The sequence below is a fragment of the Heterodontus francisci genome, chromosome 4 (assembly GCF_036365525.1).
Source record: "Heterodontus francisci isolate sHetFra1 chromosome 4, sHetFra1.hap1, whole genome shotgun sequence".
NCBI classification, from domain to species: Eukaryota; Metazoa; Chordata; class Chondrichthyes; order Heterodontiformes; family Heterodontidae; genus Heterodontus; species Heterodontus francisci.
The window spans coordinates 47850195-47868879 of NC_090374.1; the positions used below are offsets into that span (position 1 = coordinate 47850195).

At 44.3% G+C, this 18685-nt stretch overlaps 1 protein-coding gene across 3 annotated transcripts in view; it reads left to right on the plus strand.

Annotated features, from left to right (window-relative positions):
* ap3b1a (adaptor related protein complex 3 subunit beta 1a) overlaps positions 1 to 18685 on the plus strand; it is a 355948-nt gene that overhangs the window by 275700 nt on the left and 61563 nt on the right. For all 3 annotated transcript variants that reach the window (XM_068029475.1, XM_068029477.1, XM_068029476.1), the window contains exon 24: positions 2045 to 2129. In XM_068029475.1, the coding sequence (XP_067885576.1) occupies positions 2045 to 2129 (85 nt within the window). The remainder of the gene's footprint in view (positions 1 to 2044; positions 2130 to 18685) is intronic.

Below are 18685 nucleotides of genomic sequence, written 5' to 3' on the forward strand. Positions count from 1 at the left end.
ACCTCAATGAATTTCGTGCTCGGCATGACATTGAGCTCTTCTTCCTTCGCCTCCAGGCTCATTTCTTTGACCAGGAGTCCTCCCCCTGACCAGCAGACCCATTCACCCACCTCCAGCATTCTCCCTCCATCTGGACCCCTCCATCTGGCCTCTTACCAACTCTTGATCTTTTCATTGAGAACTGTCGGCGAGGCATTGGCCATCTCAATTTCTCTGCTCCCCTCACTCACTCTAACCTGCCTCCCTCTGAACTTGCACTCCGTTCTCTCGGGTCTAACCCCAACATTGTCATCAAACCTGCTGACAAGGATGGTGCTGTTGTCTGGCGTACCGCCTTCTACCTTGCAGAGGCTGAGCGCCAACTCTCAGACACTTCTTCCTACCTCTCCCGGACCATGACCCCACCACCTAACATCAAGCTACTGTCCACAGGACTGTCACTGACCTCATCTCCTCTGGAGATCTTCCCTCTACAGCTTCCAACCTCATAGTCCAGCAACCCCGGACAGCCCATTTCTACCTCCTTCCTAAAACCCACAAACAGGACTGTGCCGGCAGACCCATAGTTTCAGCCTGTTCCTGCCCCACTGGACTTATTTCTTCCTATCTTGACTCTATCTTTTCTCCCCTGGTCCAATCTCTTCCCACCTACATCTGTGACTCTTCTGACCCTCTGTCCTATCAACACCTTCCCTTTTGTTCTTTTTTGCCCCACCCCTACTTTGTGCTTAAAACCTATTACATTTCTAACTTTTGCCAGTTCTGATGAAAGGTCACTGACCTGATACGTTAACTCTGCTGCTCTTTCCACAGATGCTGCCAGACCTGCTGAGTATTTCCAGCACTTTTTGTTTTTATTTCAAATTTCCAGCATCTGCAGTATTTTGCTTTTATTTCAGCAGGAGGTTGAAGTCTCTCAATCACAGCAGTGTTGGGGGAAAGGCAGTAAATTGATTAGCAGAGAGGATATAGTGGGGAGAAAGAGCAATGGATGGCAGCAGATGGCCAATGATAGACATGGACAGTGAGGAGCTCCCTAGGGAACTGACTGCCCAGGAGCCATTTTGTCCAAACTTCAAGTTAACTGTTAGTTGAAACAGCCTCTGTCTGCTGGTACGGACCCCATCCCCCGACCTTATCTTGTGAGCTCTGGTAAAGATTTGGATAAGTCCTGGATGTGGTATTTCTCTCTGGTCTGGCTTTGAGTTCCTGGCTTCACAGCGTCCATGAAGGCATAGCTGGCTAAGGTGGTAAGTTGTTGAAACATGACAGACCAAAAGGTCACAGATCCTTGGCCTGTGCAGTTAACTGGTTTAGTGTTATGGTTGGGGATGGGGTTGGGGTGACGGGAAGGGAGGAGAGAGGGGGCAATGGAAGGTAAGTTAAAATTAGCCTCAGCATATTTGTTAGGATGGCTACAGCCCATGTCGGTTTACCTACTCCTGATGGAAATGCATTTTTAATCCTCAAATGAGGGCAAGATTGCGTTTGGCTTTGATGCTTCTGATAGTTCAGTAACCTGCCAATACTTAAATAAAAGGAAAATACTGCAGATGCTGGAAATCTGAAATAAAAACAAGAAATGCTGGAAATACTCAGCAGGCCTGGCAGCATCTGTGGAGAGAAAAGCAGAGTTTATGTTTCAGGTCACTGACTTGAAACGTTAACTCTGCTTCTCTCTCCACAGATACTGCCAGACCTGCTGAGTATTTCCAGCATTTCTTGTTTTTATTACCTGCCAACACTTCCTGTGTAGGCAAAGATGAGAAGCATGATCAATTGGGCTAGGTACCAGAGGGTGAGCAGATTACTCGGAACAGGGAAAGATGAGAAAATTGATGGTGACAGGTGGAAAAAGGAAAAAAAAGAACATTTTAATTGTATAAAAAGGTGGTCATACCACTGTTGTCTTGGAATCATGGAATGCTACAGCACAGGAGAAGTCCATTTGGCTCATCATTTCTGTGCTGGTGGCAAAGTAAACTGAACTGAGCTCCTGTTACCATATGTACCAAATACAGAAATATACTTTTTCTTGTTTCAGAGTGCCTTGAGCCTGAGACAACAAAGACCGTTTCAATGGGTATTGACTTCTGTGATTCCACACAGGCTGCCAACTTTCAGCTATGGTAAGTAAGCCATTTATCATTCATTGATGATCTTTCTGCTAAAAGCAACCAACACATTTCAGACTTGCAGCCAGTCACCTGTTTGCATTCATAAGCTCTTTCTTTTTTCTTTCTTTTGGGCCTCCTTATCTCGAGAGACAATGGATACGCGCCTGGAGGTGGTCAGTGGTTTGTGAAGCAGCGCCTGGAGTGGCTATAAAGGCCAATTCTGGAGTGACAGGCTCTTCCACAGGTGCTGCAGAGAAATTTGTTTGTTGGGGCTGTTGCACAGTTGGCTCTCCCCTTGCGCCTCTGTCTTTTTTCCTGCCAACTACTAAGTCTCTTCGACTCGCCACAATTTAGCCCTGTCTTTATGGCTGCCCGCCAGCTCTGGCGAATGCTGGCAACTGACTCCCACGACTTGTGATCAATGTCACACGATTTCATGTCGCGTTTGCAGACGTCTTTATAACGGAGACATGGACGGCCGGTGGGTCTGATACCAGTGGCGAGCTCGCTGTACAATGTGTCTTTGGGGATCCTGCCATCTTCCATGCGGCTCACATGGCCAAGCCATCTCAAGCGCCGCTGACTCAGTAGTGTGTATAAGCTGGGGGTGTTGGCCGCTTCAAGGACTTCTGTGTTGGAGATATAGTCCTGCCACCTGATGCCAAGTATTCTCCGAAGGCAGCGAAGATGGAATGAATTGAGACGTCGCTCTTGCATTCATAAGCATTGAGTGAAAATCAAAACAAAAATTTAAAAAAACTAAAAGTATTGTTCTTGAGAGATTGACTAGGTAGAGTAGAATGGGCCTATATTCTCTGGAGTTTAGAAGAATGTAAGGTGATCTCCCTGAAACAAACAAAATTCTTCAGAGGAGTTGACAGGTTAGATGCTGAGACTATTTCTCCTGGACGTAGAATCTCGAACTGGGAGTCATAGACTCAGAATGAGGGATCATCCATTTAGGACCAAGATGAGGGGAAATTTCTCCACTTAGAGGATTGTTAATGTTTGGAATTGTCTGTCCCAGAGGGCTGTGGATGCTCAGTCAATGACTCTTTTCAGGATTGAGATTGATCAATTTTTGGGCACTAAGGAAATCCAGGAATATGGGGATAGGACAGGAAAGTGCAGTTGACTTAGATGTTTAACCATGATCTTAGTGAATGGCATACTCCTACTCCTATTTCTTAGTTTGTTTCTTGAGAGGAGGTGGAACTTTGTGTGGGTGTACACAGCAGACCTTCTTTTTTAACCCGTCTTCAGTATTCTTCCTCCACCTGGACTCCTCCCTCTGGCATCTTAACCTGTCTTTATCTTTTCATTGAGAACTGCTGGTGTGACATTTGCCATCTCCATTTTTCTGCTCCCCTCACTCACTCCAACCTGTCTCCCTCTGAACTTGCTGCACTCCATTCTCTCAGATCCAACCCGAACATTGTCATCAAGCCTGCTGCTGTTGCCTGGTAAACTGACCTCTACCTAGCCGAGCCCAATACTAATTCTCATACTCTTCCTCCTACCTCCCTCCCCCAGACCATGACTTGAAGCCATTGATTCCCGGGCTGTCACTGACCTCATCTCTACTGTAGATCTTCCCTTCACGGCATACAACTTCATAGTTACCTAACCCTGAATAGCCAGCCTCTACCTCTTTGCCAAGATCCGTAAACAGAACTGCCCTGGTAGACCTATTGTTTCAGTCTGTTCCTGCCTCATGGAGCTGATTTCTTCCTACCTCGATTCTATTTTTCTTCCCCTTGTCCGGTCTCCTCCTACCCACATCCGTGACACAATTTCCTGGCCCTAACTGTCTCCTCTTCACCACTGACATCCAATCCCTCTACACCTCCATTCCTCATCAGGATGGTCTGAGAGCTCTCTGCTCCTAATTTGTATGTTCATCTCCATCCACCACTACCCTCCTCTGCCTGGCTGTAGTTGTTCTCACATTGAAAAACATCTCCTTCAACTCCACTCACTTGCTTCAAATAAAAGGTGTTGCTCTGGGTACCCGCATGGGTCCTAGCTAAGCCTGCCTTTTGTGGGGTAAGTGGAATATTCTTTGTTCGGCCCTCTCCTTCACCTGTTTTCCAGTGCATTGATGACTGTATTGGTGCAGCTTCCTGCTCAAGCTCTGAACTGGAAAACTTCACTAACTTAGCTTACAATTTCTACCCTTCTCTCACCTTCACATGGTCCAGCTCTGACTTTTTCCTGCCCTTCCTTGACTTCTCTGTCTCCATTTCTGGGGATAAGCTATCAAGAAATATTAATTATAAGCCTACTGACTCCCATAGCTACCTCGACTACAATTCCTCATACTTCGCTTTCTATGAGCACTCTATTCCATTCTCCCAGTTTCTCTGTCTCCATTGCATCTGTTCTGATGATGCAAACTTCCACAACAGAGCTTCTGATTTTCTTCCTTTTTCCTCAACCGAAGATTCCCCCCACTGTGGTTGACAGGGCCCTTGACCATGTCCATTCCATTTCCTGTACTTCTGCTTTATCTCTTCCCCTCCCTTCCAGAGCCATAATAGGTTTCCTCTTATCCTCCCCTTCCACCTCACCAGCCTCTGTATTCAATGGATCATCCACCGCCATTTCTGCCAGTCCAATGTGATGCCACCACCAAACACATCTTCCCCTCCCCTTTCTGCATTCTGGAAGGAGCATTCCTTCTGCGATACTGGTCCACTCCTGAATCATCCCCAACAGCCTGTCCTCTGCCCACGGCACCTTTCCATGCAAGCACAGGCGATGCAACACCTGCCCTTTTAACCTCCTCTCTCCTCACTGTCCAAGGCCCTAAACACTCCTTCCTGGAGAAACAGTGATTTACATGTACTTTTTTCAGTTTAGCATGTCATCTACTCGACACTGAGAAGGCCAAATGCAGATTGGGTGACTACTTTGCGGAAAACTCCTGCGCAGTCCGCAAGCATGAACCTGAGCTTTCAGTGGCCTGCCATTTTAATTGTCCACCTTGCTGTCACGCTGACCTCTCTGTCCTCGGCTTACTTCAGTGTTCCAATGAACCTCAACACAAGCTCAAGGAACAGCACCTCCTCTCGATTAGGCACTTCATAGCCTTCTGAACTCAACATTGAGTTCAACAATTTCAGACCATTAGCTCTGTCCCCATTTTATTTCCTTTGCATGTTTCGGTCTTAATCATGTTTTTCTCATATTTTTGCTTTCAGATGATAGCTGTTCATCATTCTGCCATTCACACCACCTCAAGACGCAACTTTTGTTTCTTTACTTGTTCCATGACCACTCTCTGGCTCTGCACCACCAACTATTTTATTATTTAATGTCTCCCTTCTTCTGCCCTATCTTTCTCCACCTTCCCCCATTTCATCTGCTTAAAACCCACTACATTTCTAACTTTTCCCAGTTCCAGTGAAAGGTCATCGTCCTGAAACATTAATGCTGTTTCTCCCTCCACATATGCTGTCTGGTTTATTTCAGTTCCCTTTTGCATTTGTTTCCCCACACACCCCCAACCCCGACCTGGTTAGAGGATGGTTTTATTTGATTTAGATATTCTATCTATTCCTTGAAATTAGTGAGGTCCTTGAATTGCTGAGGTCAAGAATTCATCATTTGTTAAATGTGCAATGCATTTTTTTTATTTGTTCATGGGATGTGAGCATTGCTGGCAAGGCCAGCTGTTGTCTTAGTCTGTGGCTTGGAGGGGAACTTGCAGGTGGTGGTGTTCCCATGCATCTGCTGCCCTTTTATGTGGTAGAGGTCGTGGGTTTGGAAGGTGCTTTCAAAGGAGTCTTCGTGAGTTGCTGCAGTGCATCTTGTATAGATAATATGCACTGTTGTGCCACTGTGTGTCGGTGGTGAAGAGAGTGAATGTCGAAGGTGGTGGATGGGATGCCAATCAAGCGGGCTGCTTTTCCTGGATGGTATCGAGCTTCTTGAATGTTGTTGGAGCTGCACCCATCCAGGCAAGTGGAGAGTATTCTATCACACTCCAGACTTCCACCTTGTAGATGGTGGACAGGCATTGAGGAGACAGGAATTCCCAGCCTCTGATCTGCTGTAGTAGCCACAGTATTTATGTGGCTGGTCCAGTTCAGTTTGTGGTCAATGGCAACCCCAAGATGTTGATGATAGGAGATTTAGCGATCATAATGCCATTGAACATCAAGGGGAGATGCTTAGATTCTCTCTTGTTTGAGATGGTCATTGCCTGGCACTTGTATGGCACGAATGTTACTTGCCACTTATCCGCCCAGGGCCTGGGTGTTGTCCAGGTCTTGCTGCATCCGGATATGGGCTGCTTCAGTAGTCGTGAATGGTGCTGAACATTGTGCAATCATCAGTGAACATCCCCACTTCTGACCTTATGATGGAGGGAAGGCCATTGATGAAGCAGCGGAAGATGGTTGGGCCCTGAGGAACTCCTGCAGTGATGGCCTGGGACTGAGATGATTGACTTCCGACAACCAAAACCATCTTTCTTTATGCTAGATAGGACTCCAACCAGTGGAGCGTTTTGCCCCTAATTCTCATTGACTCCAGTTTTGCTCGGGCTCCTTGATGTCATACTTGTTCAAATGCTGCCTTGATGTCAAGGGCAGTCACTCTCACCTTACCTCTGGAGTTCAGCTCGTTTGTCCATGTTTGGACCAAGGCTGTAATGAGTTCAGGAGCTGAGTGGCCCTGGCGGAACCCAAACTGAGCGTCAGTGAGCAGGTTATTGCTGAGCAAGTGCCGCTTGATAGTACTGTCGACAACCCCTTCCATCACTTTCTGATGATCAAGAGTAGGCTCATTCACTGATCATCCCTGTGCTTGCTCATCTTGACTGGCTCCCCGTCTGACAGCACCTCATCTTTAAAATCCTTATCCTCGTTTTCAAATCCCTCCATGACCATGCCCCTCCCTCTTTTTGCAACCACCTCCAGCCCAACAAGCCTTTTGAGATCTCTGCACTTTTCCAATTCTGGACTTCTACGCATGCAATTTTAAATCACTCCACCATCGCGGCTGTGTTTTCAGCTGTCTTGGTGTTAAACTCTGGAATTCCCTCCATAAACCCCTCTCTCTCCTCTTTTAAGATGTTCTTAAGAACCTACTTATGATGAAGCTTTTGTTCATGTTTCCTGATTTCTCCTTCTATGGTTCGGTGCCAAAAAGTCAAAAATGCTTTTTATTGATATTGATCTTGTTAAACACCTGGGTACATTTTCTACGATGTTATTGTGCTATGTAAATACAAGTTGTTATACCTGTGATTATGGCCCAATTCCTGTAATCTACTTGGATAGCAACAAACCTGTTTAGAATAAGTCTGACAATATGCTCTTGGATGAGTTCCTGTGAATGGCAGGTGTTGTGTTGAACCAAATTGGACTTCTCCAAATAGAGAATCAGTTGAAGCTGTGGCAGTTGTGCTACAGAGCTATTGGACTCCTGAACCTATCCAGTTGTCCAGAATTGGACTGATATGTTTTCCCTAATGGCTCAACAAGGCAATCACCAACTAGATAAACACTAATACTGAAGGGAAGCACCTTGCATTGCTGGTGCACTTGCCAATGGTGACCTTCAGATTCTATTAGTGGGTTTCCCTGTTCAAGGATGGAAGTCAAACTGAAGAAAGCAAGTCAAATTCCCAACTATCACAATTATCTGTAGAAGTGACCAAATTGAACTTCAAGATGTAGGAATTCAGAAAAGAGTGCAACCTGCATTTATATAGCATACTGGACATCTCAAAGCGCTTATAGCCAAGAAAGTACTTTTGAAATGTAATTACTGTTGTAATGTAGGAAACACAGCAGCCAATTTATGCACAGCAAGCTCCCACAAACAGCAATGTGATGATAACTAATTTGTTTTTGTGATGTGAATTGAGGGATATATATCATCCAGCATACTGGGGATAAGTCCCCTGTTCTTCAAAATAGTGCCATGGGATCTTTTGCACCCACTTAAGAGGGCAGAAGGGGCCTTAGTTTAACATCTCCCATGAAAGATGGCACCTTTGTCAGTGCAGCACATCCTCAGTATTGCACTGGAGTGTCAGCCTTAATTTCATGCTTATGTCCTGGAGTGGATTTTAAATGTTTTACTAAGTCAACCATTTTTTTTTTTTTGCAATGAAGCTTAAAATATGCCACGGCTGACACAAACCATAAAAAAGTAATCAAGGACTCCTATAGTTTTAGATGGTCCAAAGTAAAAGGAGTATATCGCAAAGTGCTTCCAGTCTGGCAAAACTTCTTCCAAGGCCCAACAGAATAACTTTGTAATAAAAGCAAAATACTGCGGATGCTGGAAATCTGAAACAAAAACAAGAAATGCTGGAATCACTCAGCAGGTCTGGCAGCATCTGTGGAAAGAGAAGCAGAGTTAACGTTTCGGGTCAGCGACCCTTCTTCGGAACTTTGTAACTTGCTGGTTGAAGGATCTCTCTATTATCTCATTCTTGAAAGTGCCCTGACGAATTTGCTTTCCCATATCTCAGAGGACGATGTAAAGTGGAAGGCTTCGTGCTTCAAAGTTATGCAACAATGCAAGACAACATAAATAGGTCAGCCACTAACACTTGAAGGTGGTTTAAAAATTGTGACCTGGCACTGGCTGGCAGCCAAGGGAGGATCAATTAAAGACAAACTAACCAGAGAGCCAAATGATCTCAAATGAGAAGCTTTGTCAATGTCAAAAAAAAGGAATAAAGAGAAACTCAAGACATTTAAAATGAAATGAAGAAAACCTTCCAAACACACTGAAGATAGGGACTGACTTTAACACAAGGGTGCAATAAATTGGCACTGTGCATTTTTATTCTGCGTGAAAGATTGATTGCTGGTGGGAGTAAAAGAACGAAGGGAATGATCCAGAGCAACACCTTATAAATAGTGGAGTTAGTCATCAATGTACAGGACAATTTTTTTTTTTTAAAAGACACTGGTCTTAAAAATAGATTTCTCCTGTAGGATGCTGGTAAATTCTCTTCTCATTCGCCTTTGCACACAAAGGTTCCTATACCTTCAGTAAAGAAAGGCAATGGCTTCCTAAGAATTCGTTGTCAGAAAAATCCAAATCTGGAATCCTGTCATATATCCAATGAGCTAAAAAGTATGGGGAGTTGGGCTATCTCTCGACTGTGGACAAGTCGTACAACATTAGATGCATTAAAACTTGCTATGAAAAGCACAAGGACAAGTCAGTCTGCCTCGTGGTTTTCACTTGCTCGTGCTGGACAATGCTTATTTGCAATCTGACTGCACTGGTAGAGATGATGCAGCAGAATCAGATTACCCAAATACAGCATGAAAATTCAGTTCCGAAGAAGGGTCACTGACCCAAAACGTTAACTCTGCTTCTCTCTCCACAGATGCTGCCAGACCTGCTGAGTATTTCCAGCATTTCTTGTTTTTATTTCATGAAAATTCTAGTGCAAGTTCTCAAGTAGTATTACAGTCTCCATAAATTCCACTATAATTTGTATGGTTTTGCTGGCTTCAATGAAACCCACTTAAGACATGTTTTTCTCGGTTGAAGCATATTTTAAGCTTCATTGCAAAAAAAAAAATTTGTTGACTCAGTAAAGCATTTAAATCAATTGCACAACAATCAAGAAAGCAGACGTTGACCCTCAAACTATAGCCCCTTTCAGGAATTGGTATTTTTTGTAACCTTAATCATTCTAGTACTGACCAGCCAGGGATCTTACTCTTACAGACCAATACGTCCTCTGGCTCAACTTGAGAGATCCACCCATCTTTGTAAACAGTTTCAGATTTTCCTGTGATTTCAAAACTGTTCTATTGAATTCACAAACCCTGGTTTTTGGTTTGTATCATTCAGTTTTGCTGTCAGAAAATCAGATGGTATATAAATGGTATATAAAGCGCTATATAAATGCAAATTATTGTTGCTGCATTTTGTTGTATTTGGCATATTCCCAAGCTGCTTGTCAGAAATCCCTGTCCACTGTTAGCCATTCAATATTCAGTTTCTGGCCATGCCGCACTAAAAACTCTTAGGGTCTTGCGCAACAGGTTACTCAAGCTCCACTGTGCCTCCCACCCCACCCCATACAGCCCATCCCTCTCCGACTCTGACCAATTAAAATATCCCCTTTTAAATCTACAAGGTTAATTTTGGAACTTCACTCCTATCCCTCGCTGCAAAGGAACTCTCAACTAGAACATTTCGAAGTAGCGTGTAAAATATATTAATAGTTCTTATGATTTGTATCTGAACAGTCAAGTCAATTGAAAGCAACATTAAAATGATTTCTCATCAAACTATCTGACAGCTCTATCATTAGCTTTTTTGGATTTCAAGATATAACCTACATTAAATATAGGTCCCCATGTCTTTTTGTGAGCAGTTGTTTAAAAGGGGTTTTCTCTTCCAAAACAAAACAAGTTGCAAAAAGCAATGAAACTGTCGAGATAACTGGGCGATAGTCAGATGATCCATTTCCACTCAGCTTGTTTGGCAAATAGAACTCATGTCAAATGTTTAACGATATATAAAGTGTGATTTTAAACCGGTCAAGGCAGCCTGAGTATGGGACCATGTTACCATAGAGTAAGGATTAGCAGGCAAAGACCATCAAACCTGCCCACACACTCAATGCCTGGAGCATCTTCACTGAAAACTTCCTATGCTGCCGAGTATATAACATGAAGAGATGTTGAGCATCGCTTAGAGATAAGAGAAAGACATTAAAAAAGAGTGGCAATTTATAAGAATTTGGGAACCGAAGGGTTTGATTAACTGAATACAAAGCTCTGAACCATAATGTAGTTGAGTCGCCAACTATCAGCTATGGTTGTAAGCATTGGATTTTAAGTGTATGCTTAAGTATTAAAAATTGAAGTCAATATGAATCGGGAGAAACTCTCCACTGGTTGGAGTCATACCTAGCATAAAGAAAGATGGTTGTGGTTGTCGAAGGTCAATCATCATGGCTCCGGGATATCGCTGCAGGGGTTCCTCAGGATAGTGTTCTATGCCCAACCATCTTCAACTGCTTTGATGACCTTCCCTCCATTGCACAGTGTTCAGAACCATTCGCAAATCCTCAGATACCGAAGCAGTTCATTCCCGCATGCAGCAAAACCCAGACAACATTCAAGCTTGGGCTGCTAAGTGGCAAGTAACATTCGCACCACACAAGTGCCGGGCAATAAATATCTCCAACAAGAGAAAGTCTAACCATCTCCTCGTGAAATTCAATAGCATTACCATTGGCAAATCCCCCACCATCAACATCCTGGGGGTTACCATTAACCTTAACTTAACTAGACCAGCCAATTAAATACTGTGGCTGCAAGACCAGCTCAGAAGAGGCTGGGAATTCTGTGGCGAGTAACTCGCATCCTGACTCCCCAAAGCTTGTCTGCCATCTACAAGGCACAAGTCAGGCGTGTGATGGAATGCTCTCCACTTGCCTGGATAAGTGCAGCTCGACACCATCCAGGACAAAGGAGCCTGCTTGATTGGCACCTCATCCACCACCTTAAACAGTCACTCCCTCCACTACCGGCACACAGTGGCAGCAGTGTGTACCATCTATAAGATGCACTACAGCAACTCACCAAGGTTCTTTTGACAGTACCTTCCAAACCCATGACCTCTCTTCACCTAGAAGGACAAGGGCACCAATCACATGGGACTACCATCGGCAAGTTCCCCGCCAAGCCGCACAGTATCCTGACTTGGAATTATATCACCATTCCTTCACTGTTGTTGAGTCAAAATTCTGGAACTCACTCCCTAACAGCATTCTGGGTGTACCTACACTAGATGGGCTGCAGTGGTTCAATAAGGTGGCTCAACACCACCTTCTCGAGGGCAATTAGGGATGGGCTGTAAATGCTGCCCTAGCCAGCGACGCTCATATCCCATGAACAAATTAAAAAAAATTTAGTGAGTTAAGATATGGGCAGCAGAGTTTTGGAAGAGCACATGTTTATGTAAGGTGGAAGTTGAGAGGCCAGTCTGGACAGTCAAGTCTAGAGGTAACCAAGGCATGGGTGAAGGTTTCAGCAGCAGATGAGCTGAGGGAAGGTCAGAGTTATGCAACATGACGGAAGTGGAAGTAGGCAGAATTGGTGATGGTGCAGATGTGTGATCAGAAACTGAACTCTGGGTCAACAAGGCTATAAACGGTCATGTTCAGCTTAAGACAGTTACCAGGGTTAGAAACAGTGGACGGGGAATAGAGTTTGTGGTGGAGAGCAAAAGACAATGTCTTCAGTCTTCACAATATTTAGTTGGAGGAAATTTCTGCTCATCCAATATTGGGTGAACGACCAGTGTGACAAATCAGACAGTTGAGGGGTCTAAGGTGGTGAGATAGAGCTGAGTGCCATCGGCAAACATGTGGAACCTGATTGTGTTTTTGGTTGATATCCCAAAGGGTAACATGTGTTTGGAAACAGGACTGGGCTAAGAACAGATCCTTGGGGAACTCCAGACATAACAGAGCGAGAGTGGCAAGAGAAGCCATTACAGGTGATTCTCTCTGGCTATGATTAAATAGATAAGAATGGAACCAAGCATGGGCAGTTCCATCTACCTGGATGATGCAGGGGAAGATGGTTTGGTCAACCTTCTTGAAAGCTGCATACAGGTCGAGAAGGGATAGTTTATCACGGTCACAGTCACAAAGATGTCATTTGTGACTTCAACAAGGGCTGTTTCAGTAGTGTGGCCGGACCAGGAACCTAAATGGAGAAATTCAATGGGAGGAAAGCTAGCACAGATTTGGGAATAAATTACTAAATAAGTTTGAGAATGATCTAGGTATAAGCACAAGACTATTTATATATTCCAGGTTGTATGGCATTGAACTTCTTAAATGATATTTCATATTAGATATAAAAATGACTAAAACAGAAAATGCTGGAAATAATCAGCAGGTCAGGCAGGAGAGAGAAAATAGTTAACATTTAACGTCCATGGCCTTTCTACACAACACCTCCATTCACAGGAACTCTCCAGGAGGATGATGTCTGACTTCTACTAAACATGGTGGTTGCTGTCAGGTCATCGAGCATAAACATTAACTTTGTTTCTCTTTCCTGCCTGACCAATGTATTTCCAGCATTTTCTGTTTTTATTTGATTTCCAGCATCTGCAGTATTTTGCTTTTGTACATTTAAAAAAAAAAGTAAACCTCATTGCATATTGACTCAACAAAGAACAAAGAAGAACAAAGAAAATTACAGCACAGGAGCAGGCCCTTCGGCCCTCCAAGCCTACGCCGATCCAAATCCTCTATCTAAACCTGTCGCCTATTTTCTAAGGGTCTGTATCTCTTTACTTCCTGCCCATTCATGTATCTGTCTAGAAACATCTTAAAAGACGCTATCATGCCCGCGTCTACCACCTCCGCTGGCAATGCGTTCCAGGCATCCACCACGCTCTGCGTAAAGAACTTTCCACGCATATCCCCCCTAAACTTTTCCCCTTTCACTTTGAACTCGTGTCCCCTTGTAATTGAATCCCCCACTCTGGGGGGAAAAAGCTTCTTGCCATCCACCCTGTCTATACCTCTCATGATTTTGTACACCTCAATCAGGTCCCCCTCAACCTCTGTCTTTCTAATGAAAATAATCCTAATCTACTCAACCTCTCTTCATAGCTAGCGCCCTCCATACCAGGCAACATCCTGGTGAATCTCCTCTGCACCCTCTCCAAAGCATCCACATCCTTTTGGTAATGTGGCGACCAGAACTGCACGCAGTATTCCAAATGTGGCCGAACCAAAGTCCTATACAACTGTAACATGACCTGCCAACTCTTGTACTCAATACCCCGTCCGATGAAGGAAAGCATGCCGTATGCCTTCTTGACCACTCTATTGACCTGCGTTGCCACCTTCAGGGAACAATGGACCTGAACACCCAAGTCTCTCTGTACATCAATTTTCCCCAGGACTTTTCCATTTACTGTATAGTTCACTCTTGAATTGGATCTTCCAAAATGCATCACCTCGCATTTGCCCTGATTGAACTCCATCTACCATTTCTCTGCCCAACTCTCTAGTCTATCTATATTCTGCTGTATTCTCTGACAGTCCCCTTCAGTATCTGCTACTCCACCAATCTTAGTGTCGTCTGCAAACTTGCTAATCAGACCACCTATACTTTCCTCCAAATCATTTATGTATATCACAAACAACAGTGGTCCCAGCACGGATCCCTGTGGAACACCACTGGTCACACGTCTCCATTTTGAGAAACTCCCTTCCACTGCTACTCTCTGTCTCCTGTTGCCCAGCCAGTTCTTTATCCATCTAGCTAGTACACCTTGGACCCCATGCGCCTTCACTTTCTCCATCAGCCTACCATGGGGAACCTTATCAAACGCCTTACTGAAGTCCATGTATATGACATCTACAGCCCTTCCCTCATCAATCAACTTTGTCACTTCCTCAAAGAATTCTATTAAGTTGGTAAGACATGACCTTCCCTGCACAAAACCATGTTGCCTATCACTGATAAGCCCATTTTCTTCCAGATGGGAATAGATCCTATCCCTCAGTATCTTCTCCAGCAGCTTCCCTACCACTGACGTCAGGCTCACCGGTCTATAATTACCTGGATTATCCCTGCTACCCTTCTTAAACAAGGGGACAACATTAGCAATTCTCCAGTCCTCCGGGACCTCACCCGTGTTTAAGGATGTTGCAAAGATATCTGTTAAGGCCCCAACTAATTCCTCTCTCGCTTCCCACAGTAACCTGGGATAGATTCCATCCGGACCTGGGGACTTGTCCACCTTAATGCCTTTTAGAATACCCAACACTTCCTCCCTCCTTATGCCGACTTGACCTCGAGTAATCAAACATCTGTCCCTAACCTCAACATCCGTCATGTCCCTCTCCTCGGTGAATACCGATGCAAAGTACTCATTTAGAATCTCACCTATTTTCTCTGACTCCACGCATAACTTTCCTCCTTTGTCCTTGAGTGGGCCAATCCTTTCTCTAGTTACCCTCTTGCTCCTTATATATGAATAAAAGGCTTTGGGATTTTCCTTAACCCTGTTTGCTAAAGATACTTCATGACCCCTTTTAGCCCTCTTAATTCCTTGTTTCAGATTGTGCCTACAATCCCCATATTCTTTCAAAGCTTCGTCTTTCTTCAGCCGCCTAGACCTTATGTATGCTTCCTTTTTCCTCTTAGCTAGTCTCACAATTTCACCTGTCATCCATGGTTCCCTAATCTTGCCATTTCTACCCCTCATTTTCACAGGAACATGTCTCTCCTGCACGCTAATCAAACTCTCTTTAAAAGCCTCCCACATATCAAATGTGGATTTACCTTCAAACAGCTGCTCCCAATCTACATTTCCCAGCTCCTGCCGAATTTTGGTATAGTTGGCCTTCCCCCAATTTAGCACTCTTCCTTTAGGACCACTCTCGTCTTTGTCCATGAGTATTCTAAAACTTACGAAATTGTGATCACTATTCCCAAAGTAGTCCCCTACTGAAACGTCAACCACCTGGCCCGGCTCATTTCCCAACACCAGGTCCAGTATGGCCCCTTCCTGAGTTGGACTATTTACATACTGCTCTAGAAAATCCTCCTGGATGCTCCTTACAAATTCTGCTCCATCTGGACCTCTGACACTAAGTGAATCCCAGTTAATGTTGGGAAAATTAAAATCTCCTATCACCACCACCCTGTTGCTCCTACAGCTTTCCATAATCTGTTTACATATTTGTACCTCTATCTCACGCTCGCTGTTGGGAGGCCTGTAGTACAGCCCCAACATTGTTACCACACCCTTCCTATTTCTGAGTTCTGCCCATATTGCCTCACAGCTCGAGTCCTCCATAGTGCCTTCCTTCAGCACAGCTGTGATATCCTCTTTGACCAGTAATGCAACTCCTCCACCCCTTTTACCTCCGTCTCTATCCCGCCTGAAGCATCGGTGTCCTGGGATATTTAGTTGCCAATCATGCCCTTCCCTTAACCAAGTCTCAGTAATAGCAATAACATCATACTCCCAGGTACTAATCCAAGCCCTAAGTTCATCTGCCTTACCTATTTCACTTCTTGCATTAAAACAAATACACCTCAGACCCACCAGTCCCTTTGCTTTCATCATCTGCTCCCTGCCTACTCTTTCCCTTAGTCACGCTGACTTCATTATCTAGTTCCTTACAGGCTTTAGTTACTACATCCTTACTCTCTACTGACCTCATTTGGTTCCCATCCTCCTGCCACATTAGTTTAAACCCTCCCCAACAGCGTTAGCAAAAGCACCCCCAAGGACATTGGTTCCAGTCCGGCCCAGGTGTAGACCGTCCAATTTGTAATAGTCCCACCTCCCCCAGAACCGGTCCCAATGTCCCAAAAATCTGAACCCCTCCCTCCTGCACCATCTCTCAAGCCACGCATTCATCCTGACTATTCTTTCATTTCTACTCTGACTATCACGTGGCACTGGTAGCAATCCGGAGATTACTACCTCTGCGGTCCTACTTTTTAACTTGGCTCCTAACTCCCTAAATTCTGATTGTTGGACCTCATCCCATTTTTTACCTATATCATTGGTGCCGATGTGCACAACGACAACTGGCTGTTCACCCTCCCCTTATTGTGCCCTGTACAGGACAGGACAGGTTGAGAGAGCAATTAATAAACTCCTTACTTATTCTCCACTATCCTAAAAAATCATTACAAGTGAGAGTGTTTAATGGTGAAGTGGTTGCAGAGTTCTTATTTTGTATAATAAAAACAAGAAATGCTGGCAATACTCAGCAGGTCTGGCAGCATCTGTGGAGAGAGAAGTAGAGTTAACGTTTCAGGTCAGTGACCCTTCTTCACCAACCACCATGTCTAGAATATGTGGCCAGTACCTCTGACAAGCCCAGTTAGGAAGGACATGCCCCCTAAATGTATGGAAGCTCCTGTATTACACTTGTAAAATAATAAACCCCAGCTTCACATATTTAAAATTAATAAGGAGGAGATATTGGATAGGGTGTCTGTACTTAAAGTGGATAATGCACCAGGACCAGATTAGGTGCATCCAAGGATACTGAGAGAAGTGACAGTGGAAATTGCAGAGGCACGAGCCATAATTTTTTCAGTCTTCCTTAGACTCGGAGGGGGTGGGGGGGGGGGGGTGGTGGTTGGTACCAGAGGACGAGAAAATTGCAAATGTTACACCCTTGTTCAAAAAAGGGTCGAAAGATCAGGCCAGCAACAACAGGCCAGTGAGTTTAACTTCAGCGGTGGGGAAACTTGTAGAAAGATTAGTTTGGGACAAAATTAATTGTCGCGTGGACAAATGTGGGTTAATTAAAGAAAGTCAGCATGGATTCCATAAGGGAAAATCATGTTTAACTAACTTGCTGGAGTTTTTTTGAAGAGCTAACAGAGAGGGTTGATGTGATATACACCTACTTTGAAAAGGCCTTTGGTACAGTGTTTTACAACAGACTTATGAGCAAGGTTATAGCTCATGGAATAAATGGGACAGTTGCAACATGGAGACGAAATTGGCTGAGTGACAGAAAAAAAAGAGTAATGGTTAATGGATGTTTTTCGGGCTGGAGGAAGGTTTGTAGTGGAGTTCCCCAGGGGTCAGTGTCTTGCTTTTCCTGATGTATATTAATGACCTAAACCTTGGTGTACAGGGCACAATTTCAAAGTTTGTTGATAATACGAAATTTGGAAGCAGTGTGAACTGTGAGGAAGACGGTGTGGAACTGCAAAAGGACACAGTGAAGTTGGTGGAATGGGCAGACAGGTGGCAGATGAAGTTCAATGTGGAGAAATGTGAAGTGATGCATTTTGGTAGGAAGAACATGGAGAGGCAATATAAACTAAGGGGTGCAGGAGCAGAGGGACCTCGGTGTATATGTGCAGAAGTCATTGGTGACAGGACAGGTTGAGAGAGCAATTAATAAAGCATACAGTATCCTGGGCTTTATTAATAGGGGCATAGAGTACAAGAGCAAGGAAGTTATGTTGAACTTGTATCTGACACTAGTTCGGCCTTAGATTTTATTGCTCCAGTTCTGGGCACCGCACTTTAGGGAGGATGTGAAGGCATTAGAGAGGGTGCAGAAAAGATTCACGAGAATGATTCCAGGGATGAAGCAACTCTGTTCTGAAGATAGATTGGAGAAGAGAAGGCTAAGAGGAGGTTTGGTAGAGGTATTCAAAATCATGAGGGTCTGGACAGAATAGATGGGGAGAAACTGTTCCCACTGGTGAAAGGATCGAGAACGAGAGGACACAGACTTAAAGTAATTGTTAAAAGAAGCAAAAGCGACATGAAGAAAAACTTTTCACTCAGCAAGTGGTTATGGTCTGGAATGCACTGCCTGACAGTGTGGTGGAGGCAGGTTCAATTGAAGCGTTCAAAAGGGAATTAGACAGTTATCTGAAAAGGAAGAATATGCAGTGTTACAAGGAGAAGGCAGGGGCGTGGTATGAGGTGAATTGCTCATTTGGAGAGCTGGTACAGACACGATAAGCCGAATGGCCTCTTTCTGTAATGTAAAAATTCTGAGAGAGATATATATAGAAAGGTATTGGTTAGGAACTGTTCTCATT